The sequence below is a fragment of the Otolemur garnettii genome, unplaced genomic scaffold, assembly GCF_000181295.1.
Source record: "Otolemur garnettii isolate 467f Iridium unplaced genomic scaffold, OtoGar3 scaffold00097, whole genome shotgun sequence".
NCBI lineage: Eukaryota > Metazoa > Chordata > Mammalia > Primates > Galagidae > Otolemur > Otolemur garnettii.
Window position 1 is genome coordinate 7,325,040 of NW_003852492.1, and position 9,811 is coordinate 7,334,850.

The window sequence follows — 9,811 nt, forward strand, 5'->3', positions numbered from 1 at the left end:
GGTTGCAGCCGTCATTGTTGTTTGGCGGGTCCGGGCTGGGGATTCGAACCCGCCACCTTAGGTGTACGTGGCTGGCGCCTTAGCAGGTTGAGCTATAGGTGCCGAGCCGGGAAAAATATTCTTGAAGGTGAAATAAAAACATTTCATACAATCAAGTGCCAAGAAAGTTGATGGCTGACAGATCTGCTCTACAAGAAACATTTAAAACAAAAACGTCTTTTAGGCTAAAGCAAAATTATATGAGGCAATTTTATTTATGAGGTGATGTCCGATCTCTTCTATTAAACATTGTACTGTAGGTCCCAGCCACGGTAATTAGGCAAGAAAAAGAAATGAAAGGCATCCAAACTGGAAAGGAAGAAGTAAAACTATTTACAAATGACAGGACCTCATATAAAGAAAATCCTAAATACATGCGTTCAGCAAGGTTGCAGGATATAAGATCAATAATCAAAAAACCCCAACCGTACTTCTACATGGTAGCAATAAACAACCTGAAAGTAAAATTAAGAAGACAATTTCATTTATAATAGCATCAAAAAGAACAAAATGCTTATGAATAAAACTTAAAAAGAAAGTCTAAGAATCATGCAATGAAAATTATAAAACATTATTGAAAGAAATTGAAGAGGACCTAAAATAAATGAAAAGGCATCCTGAGGCATGGCCTGGAACACCCATTGTATTAAGATGGTGATACTCTCCAAATTCATCTATAGATTTGATGCGATCGCTGTCAAAACTCCAGCTGCATTTTTTTTTTTTTTGCAGAAATGTACATGTAGATCCTAAAATTCATATGGAAATGCAAGGGGCCTAGAGTAGGCAAACCAATCTTTAAAAAAGAGAACATATTGTGACTGAATATTATGTATCAAAAGCATTCCAACCATAGTCCAGAAACATTTAAAAACAGAAGGGAACTGGCGAGAACACAGCTTGCTGGAAGGCAGCAAGTGGCCCACACCAACAGCTACCTCTTTGCCCTGGCACAAACCTCAACCTTAATCAGAAGGAATGGCGGCTGGCAAGGGAAGAGAAGAACCAAACTGGGTCTCTATAACCACTGCCCTTCTGAGAGAGAGTCCAGTGACAACTAAGACACTGCTTAGCAACAAAGTTCTTTTTTTTTTCTTCGAGACAGAGTCTCACGTTGTCACTCTTGGTAGAGTACCATGGTGTCATAGCTCACAGCAACCTCAAACTCTTGGGTGCAAGCGATTCTCTTGCCTCAGCTTCCTCAGTAGCTGGGACTACAGGCAGCTGCCACAGTGCCTGGCTATTTTTAGAGATGGGATCTGGCTCTGGCTCAGGCTGGCCTTGAACCTGTAAACTCAAGAAATCCACTCGCCTTGGCCTCCCAGAGTGCTGGGATCACAGGTTTGAGCCACCATGCCTGGCCAGCAACAAAGTTCTTTAGCAACTTATTTCAAAAGTCATTATGGGAGCATTAATAGCATAATTAAGGGTTCAAGCCTTTAAATACCTTTTTACCTGTTCCCGAATCATCCTTAACATTAATTACACAAGCATTTAGGTGAACAAGGACAAGCAATACACTGACAAAACTTATGATTTTCTTTTCCATGTGAATTTTGAGTTCTCCAGTTCAATCTCTGTTTCACTGTCTCTTATCTTGAGTTTGGTGTAGAGAGAATGGACTTCTTCAGTGCCAACAGGAGGAACAGTCACTTAAATGCTCTGACAACAGGGAGGCAGGGGACGGTTCACAGACAGACTCCTATCTGGTGCTTTCTTCCATCAAGTATTACTAGCTACTTCCATGCTCTCCTGATTAGAATGATTTTACTTATTTGTCAGCACCCACATAGGAAAGAGATAACACAGTTACTCTCCATAGCAATTTTTCTCAGTCTGGACAAGCAGTCAGGAGGAGAAAACGTGTATCAGAACGTTATGCTGGGTGGGTACAGTGGGACTGATGCTCTTATAATCTCTCTTGGAGTCTTTGCATTAGGTGATACACAGTATAATTTCAAAAGACAAACACATGTAAAGAATAAAGGGAAAGAAAGTTATCAAACACCCGAAACGTGCCATGTACTCCGCCGACTTGCTCACTCAATCCTTAGCACGACACTGTGACCTGGATTATCACTGCCCCATTTTATAAGAACTAAGCAGAAGGATTGAAATGATATGGAAAGGGAAAGTGACCAAAGCATGACTTTGTCCCATCGCATCAAGTATATATACCTGGTACTTCCAGCAGCAGAAAGTAAAGCCCAGCAGCATGCAGGCTGTATTCGCGATACTGCACGCCGACGCTTTTCTTATGAACTATCTGAACAAAGTGATAGAATAATGCCACCAGCGTACTATGGGAAATGCTGTTCTCAGTGAAGAAGGTCCAGATGCTCTGTGAGAAGGGCAAAGCACAAAAGCCAATAATTAGAAAAATCCCCCACTATTGGAATTTTGTAAGTATTTATTGCCTTACAAAAAGACCACCTGGCTCTTAGTGATAAGTGTATCATATTTATTTATTTATTTGAGACAAAGTCTCATTTTGTCGCCCTCGGTAGAATGCCATGGAGTCATAGCTTACAGCAACCTCAAACTCTTGGGCTCAAGTGATTCTCTTGCCTCAACCTCCCAAGTAGCTGGGACAGTAGCTGCCATAATGCCCGGCTATTTTTAGAGATAGGGTCTAGCTCTGGCTCAGGCTGGTCTTGAACCCCTAAACTCAGGCAATCCACCTGCCTTGGCCTCCTAGAGTGCTAGGATTACAGGCATGAGCCACTGCACCCAACTAAATAAGTTTTTTTTTAGTCTCTGGCCAGGGCTGGGCTTGAATCCATCACCTCTGGTATATGGGGCTGGTGCCCTAATCTTTTGAGCTACAGGCACCACCCTAAATAAATTTTTTAAAAGAATTTTTTGGGTAAATTTGAACCACAAACACTTTTGAAATTATTATATCTTAAAACTACACTAAATCTTTTGGGATACCATATATTAGTGATTGCTCAGAAAAGTTACTTCTGCATCTAGGTTAAATGTACCTAAATCCATTTATCATTAATTACTAAGGAAATCAGAGCAATTTATTTAAATGTAAATGTTCTGCAGATGTGAGCAATGGGAGCAGGAGACACTTGAAGCCTCTCCCTCAATATATTTCAAAAGTAGCCTGGGGATGAAAGGAAAGAAACCCTAGAATAAAAACCACAATTTTATTAATTTCATCATTGTCCTACGCTTTCTCCTTTTAAACAGATGAAGAGGAAATGGGTTATTGAAATAAACCAAATATAGCAGGAAATAAATATGGTTTACCTCTGAGTATTGTGTATCTTAAATAAAACAAAGGCCCGATACATTTAAGCAATTGGCCTTCGTGCTTGCTGCTTCCTTGAAAAGGCAGGGGAAGTGTCAGCCAGCTTCCGATTATCCCCACTGCTTAGCACGTGCCTCCTTACAGGGAGACCACTGAAAATCTTTTCCTTTCCTTCGCTAGGAAACTTCTAGAAGAAATCACTTCCTACCTTCACCGTATCACATCCTCATTCCTGATGCCACCTGCACTTTCGTGGCACTCACCTTGGAGGTCACCCCGGACCTGTTTGGTCTCTTAGGCCATGTGACCCCACAGCCACAGTCTGGTCTCGGCACCAGTGCCCACTGTCCCTCTGCTTTCTGACTGCTCCTCCTCAGGCCCCTTTCAAATGGCTGCTTCTGTTGTGTCTTCTCTCCCCGACCTCCAGGTCACTGTATTCCTACACACCCCTGGATTGAGAGCACCCTCCTCTCTCTCCTCATCTTCCAGTCCTTATTTCTAACTACGTGTTAGGCCTCCCTGAATGTCAGATCTCCTAACAGAATCTCACGCTCAAAAGTCTACACGGGAACTCATAATTTCCACTTAACCTTGCTCCCTCTCCCTGATTCCCCAGCGTGGTCACAATGTCATCTTCCAGAAAGTTTCTGTCTTTTGCTCCATCCTTACACTCAGTCAATTTAGCACTTTGCAGCATGTCAGAGCTATCTCACCAGGGAGTCTAGTTCACAACCCCCTACTAATACTACCTCAAAAAATGTTCCTAAGAACTAGGAACTTCGTTTCCAATTCCCACAACTACAACTCCAGATCATGCCGCTGACACTTACAACACCCACATCACCATAAAAGTCTCCCAAGGGATCTCCCTTGTATCTATTTTTCTCACTTCAGTCCATCTACGGTCAAGAACATTTGTCCTAAAACAGGTCTATTCACATGACTTAGTCTACTGTTCACTGTAACCTCTTCCACACAGGGCTGATTGTGAGATTAGATGAGTTAACATATGCATGATGCTTAGAACAGAACCTCATAAACAAACCTTATTTAAAAAGTTTCGACTTCACAGTCCATCCTCACTCAAAGCTCTCAGACCTATCCTCAGTCAACATATCCATCCTAGGTCCTGCCTCGCATTTCAAGAAGTCTGCGTGCTACCGTGTTTCCCCGAAAATAAGACACCGTCTTATGTTTATTTTTTCTCAAGAAGACACAGTAGGGCTTATTTTCAGGGGCTGTCTTATTTTTATTAAGTATAATACAACAATCTACGTTTATTCAAATACAGTTAAGTCATCTTCTTCTGGAACCTGATGGGGGGAGCCGACCTTGTTGGCGGGGCTGGCGCTAGTGATGTGGGAACTGTGACCAAGGTTAGCACATGTACACCTGCGCAAGTGTGAACAGCTCAGAGAAAGGAGCTGTGGGAGATAAAAGGTATTCCAGTCTTCCTTACCTCTCTGTGCGGAAATGCAGATACGCTGCATAGCCACGCCCATCACTAGGTCTTATTATTGGGTAGGGCTTATATTTAACAAATGCATAAAAATCCTAATAGGGCTTATTTTTTGGGTAGGTCTTATTTTCAGGAAACACAGTATTCTCACCACACACTCACAGCTCCCTCCACATTCCACATATGCTCCCATCATGTCGCTCCTTTGCCAGCAAAGCCTTACAATCCTAATTTCTGTTAGTCAATACCTTATTCATCTATGAAGATTCAGCACTTGCTACTTTCTTTCTGGAACCGTCCTAACTCTAATGTGCTTCCTTCCCCTTGGCTCTATTAGATACGTACACCCCACTTGGAGCACTTTCTACACTCTGGTTCAGTGAGGCCCCCTTAGGCTCACAGCGGCATTGCACTTCCCCAACCCCTGCGTGTGGTTGATGGACTCACTTTTGCCAGTGCTCGGTGTCCACTCTCCCTCCCTGGTCCTAGGGAGAGGCCTGTATCTTAATGCTGGCTTTGTCTACCTAAGTACATAACACAGTGCTCAGCATCAGGTTGAAGGAGTGTTGAATTACATGACTTAATTTTTGAACACGTACATGAAACTTGTAACATTTTTATTTACTTTCCACGTTTCAGAGATGTTGATATCTAAGTAGTTTTTGCTGTGTTTCCCAATCCTTCTGTTTTTTTGAAAAATACTGAACGATTTAAATATTAATAAGCACACTAGGTAGAACTCAATATTCAAAGGAACTCTTTGGATAACTCTGTAATTCAACTAATCATGCCTCCGTTTGTGAATATCAGGCTCTCTTGTAGTTAAGGCTTGAATTGTTAATTACATTTTCCTTGGACTTCTTTCCATTTTTAGTTTGTCTGTTTTTGCCTTTTTATGTTTCCTTTAATTTGCTCTTGCAAAAAAGTGGTCATGGCTTGGGGAAAAAAAATCAGACTAATACCTCGAACCTTTTGGGAAGCTATTAGGATATTCCAATAAATGAATGAATGAATATTCTTTATGTTACTCATATTGTACTCTATATAAATTGTATGCTAAAAAACCTGAGCTTTAGGTTATAATGATGATTTTTATCTTCCACTTTTAACACCTCAAGTTAGCTAGCTTAACTTTTTATTTTCTTACTTCTGTAGAGCTGTGTTCTTCCATAGCAAAGGGGTAAAGGCTTTCATAGAGTTTTGTGAATGCACTCAGTCCAGTCTCTATGATCTCGGACTCTATGCTGGCATCCAAAGGCTCCGTCTCTGTGAAATCCAGTTCCCACACTGTGTCCACCCATCCTAAGGGAAAATAAATAATGCAATTAGTAAGTGCTCTATAATAAGTAAATTACCAATCACCTTTAGACTCCAGGTACATTAAAGAGGAGAAAAGTTTATAAGTCACAACTCATATTTAACTTGTCATACGTAGGTGTAGTGTAATTAAAGGCAAGCAGAAAAGTTGAGGAGGATCTTTTTTTTTTTAAATCACAAATGACAGCTGGCTATTAGGTTAACAACCTTCCAAAAATATCAAGAAAGAAAATGCTGCCTGGGCACAGTGGCTCAGACCTGTAATTGTGGCACTCTGGTAGGCTGAGGCAGGTGGATTGCTTGAGCTCAGGAGTTCAATACCATCCTGAGCAAGAGTGAGACCCCATCTCTACTAAAAATAAAAAAAAAAATTAGCTAGGCATGGTGATGGATGCCTGTAGTCCCAGCTACTTGGGATCAGGAGATTGAGGTAAGAGGATTGTTCAAACCCAGGAGTTTGAGGTTCTTGTGAGCTATGACACCACGGTACTTTACTCAGGGTGACAGAGTGAGACTCGTCTCATAAAGAAAGAAAATGCTTTTAAGATATAATAGTTTGGGGGAATGACACGTCAAAACACTTAATGGTCAGGCCTTCCCATATGTCTAATCTAGAGAACAGAGGTTAATCAGATTCCCCCAGATGCTCCTTTGTGAAATTCTCACAACCAAATTAATAAGCCCACATAAACTATATAACATACTTTATTGTGCCCTTGGACAACAGCATGATAAAAAAACAGATATGATTTCCCCAAGAAGTTTAAACTAGAGGAGGCAAGGCAGATTCATACTCATAGATACTCAGTGACTTCATAATACACTGATGGGAAGAAGGTGTGTTGTGATAAGGTCATATTAAGGCAGCATATAACTGGATTTCTTGGCAATCTGTCTTACCTTTAAACCCCTCCCATTTATCTCACAAACTTAATTACATTTAATGTTTTCAGTGTTATTCCCCCAAACCTACCATTAAGACTAGGTGGAAAGATGTGGATATCTCAGATAAAGTATTAATCAGGTGCTCCTTCAAATTAATATTCTAAAAATATTTGTTCACCACTGATTTAGAGAAGTTGGGCCAGGGTATAAATAAATAAAAACAGAGACAGATGGTAGCCTCAGCCTTTCGTTCATGGCTCTGCACATTATGTGGCACTCAGCAAAGAGTTAACTAAGTCCATCTTCCTTAGAATACAATCTGCCTACCATCTTTCGTCACTTGAGCTTGGCCCTGGGGGAGGAAGTCCCTGTACCTCAAGTGGCTCTGTATAACATCCTTCTGAAGATATGCAATACTCTGCCTTAAGGAAGATATGAAAAATACAATTGAATCTCTCCATATTTCCAGTTAAAGCTCATTATAGATTACAGCAAAAGTTACCCCATTTTTTATTATGGCTTTTTCCACAATAGCACCCTACTGTCCGTAGCATCTAATCTAATTTGGAAGGTAGTAACTGGCCCTGATAACTGCCACTTTCACAGTTCACAGAAGTCTTCTGTGTTGATTGTTGAGAGCATAGGAAAAAGTGAGTTTGATTATTTTTCTGCAATAGTCTTATACCATTCAAAATAAACCCCTCACTACCTATTTTCACGCTGTCAAGCAGAAGATAATTTCTGCTCTAATTTAGAGGAAAGCCTCTAGATGTGCTAGAGAAAATGCTAGAGGGTTCTTGTTCACAAAGATCTTACCATCTCACTTAGGATACCAAAAAAGAACCTATGGTAGAGGAAGACCGTAAAATTTTCATTAGAACAAGGTGGATCTTCTGACTTGATTCTCTTAATATGCTTAGTCTCCACGTCATCACTGGGAACACAGGATAATGAAAAGTAATGTATACACACAGCCTAAAAATGTGCTAGCCATATAAAAGATACTCACTGAATGATAGTTATTATTTTCACAAGGAATGAGTTGTTAAAATGGAAATAGATATGTAAAACATAAAACGCTAGAGAACTTCATAGGAAATATTACCAGAGGAGGAGGAGGGATAGAGGTGGGTTAACTGATTCTTTAGTTGGACTTGAATATAGTTTTCCAGGAAAAGAAATGCAACAAGGTGTACCCCAGAGAGCATAGCATAACCAAGCACAAAGGAAAAGAAAGTATAAAGTATTAAGAAATCAACTAAATACTAATAGCTACAACATAGGGTTTCAGGGCGGAGGGTGAGAATTAGTATGTATTTGGCAATTATTATGTGCCAGGTATGAAGTTCGTCTTCACAAAAACCTTCTGACATCCGTTTTACAATGCCCATTTTACAGATAAAGAAATTAAGGCTTAGGAAGCTAATTAAGCAACTTGCCCAGTAATACACGATTGCTATGTGGTAGAGCTAAGAAACCTATTCGAGTATTTCCCATAGTGAAGGCTCTTTTAAGGAATGCCAAGGATCTGGTTATCTGTTTATGAAATGTAGGGGAAACATTAAAAGTTTAAAAGACTTGACAAATTTAAAGTTGTTTTCAAAAGTGGTCCTGCAGAGGTGTGGAGGATGGGCTGACACAGTTAACATCAGAAAACAGCTAAGATACACTCCCACAACGCCTCAGGTTGGCTATAATGCAGGCTTGCGCTTGGACAGCAAGCAGCGTCCGGAATGGAGCGGAAGGACTAAGACACCTCCGAAGCAGGATAACTAGAGGTGGTGGGCCCCAAAGGGGACACGAGAATGTCACGATTGGTGCCAGTAGGTGGCTTTGGGAATCCCAATTTCATTCATGTGACGTTTGATGATGCCTGCGTGTGAGACATCCAGCTGAACTTATGAACATGAAGTTCAAGAAATAAGTCTGGCAGAAGGAGAGTGCACTTTAAAATCACCGGAATAAATAAAACCACATACATCCACGAAGATTTGCAGAATAAGCAGGGTTAGGCGGAGAAAACAGATGCACAAGTACTAAAAGAGACTGGCCAACATCAGCTTTTATTTTTTTAACGGTTACGTGACTGGGTTGAGCCTCTGTCGTAAACTCGGATGGCCACTATCCTGGTGTGACACAGCTCCAGGGACCCCAAACCCTACCGAGAGCCCCCTCCCCCACCCCCACTCGCACCTCGGCCCGATCTGGGCTAAGGTACAGTCGGAGATGCAAAGCATCCGAGGTCTGCACCCGGGGCCTCGCGGCTGCGTCTCCTCACCGGGGCTGAGATCCAACGGGCACCAAGGCTGCAGGCCGCTCCCAAGGTCCCGCAGCGCCACCATGTTCTCCCGGGAATTGATTCGCCTCCGCGGAGCTCAACTTTCAAAGCTCGCTCCCGCTCGCGCTCCGAGACGTTCCTGCGGACCAATCAGAACGTGCAGAATTTCCCATAGCCCAATCACAGAGCCAAACCGTTTTCACTCTACCAACCAATCAGGTGAGTCGTGAGCGCACGCGCAAAAAAAAAAAAAAAAAAAAAAATGGGGCAGGCTGAAAACTGGAGGCTGAAACAAGATTCATCAGGGTGATTTTTCAGCTCTTCTATTAAAGTAAGAGCCAATAACTAAGCGAAGGCCTAATAGCGTCTTTCCAGCCTTGTTTGTCACAAGTGGGAGGAAATGTAGAGTATTTGGGACAGGGCACTTCCTGCAATAACCGTCACCTTTGCCCCCGTCCAGCGACATTTCGCGTGAGTGTCAAAGGGCTACCTTCATCCCGTCAGCACTCGAACGTTGTACATAACCGAATCTGGAAGGTAGCCCAGCGTTTGTCGAGCTACAACGATACCA

At 41.8% G+C, this 9,811-nt stretch overlaps 1 protein-coding gene across 2 annotated transcripts in view; it reads right to left on the bottom strand.

The window, feature by feature from the left end:
- Positions 1–9,811, bottom strand: part of NCAPD3 (non-SMC condensin II complex subunit D3) — a 57,959-nt gene that overhangs the window by 47,136 nt on the left and 1,012 nt on the right. The window contains exons 1-4 of one of the 2 annotated variants that reach the window (XM_023516768.1): positions 9,731–9,794; positions 9,241–9,379; positions 5,908–6,062; positions 2,218–2,380 (exon numbers count right to left, since the gene is read on the bottom strand). In XM_023516768.1, coding sequence (XP_023372536.1) covers positions 2,218–2,380; positions 5,908–6,062; positions 9,241–9,304 — 382 coding nt within the window. In that variant the 5' untranslated portion in view covers positions 9,305–9,379; positions 9,731–9,794. Of the gene's footprint in view, positions 1–2,217; positions 2,381–5,907; positions 6,063–9,240; positions 9,380–9,730; positions 9,795–9,811 lie in introns of those variants that run through there. The other variant, XM_003795918.3, reaches the window with a different exon arrangement.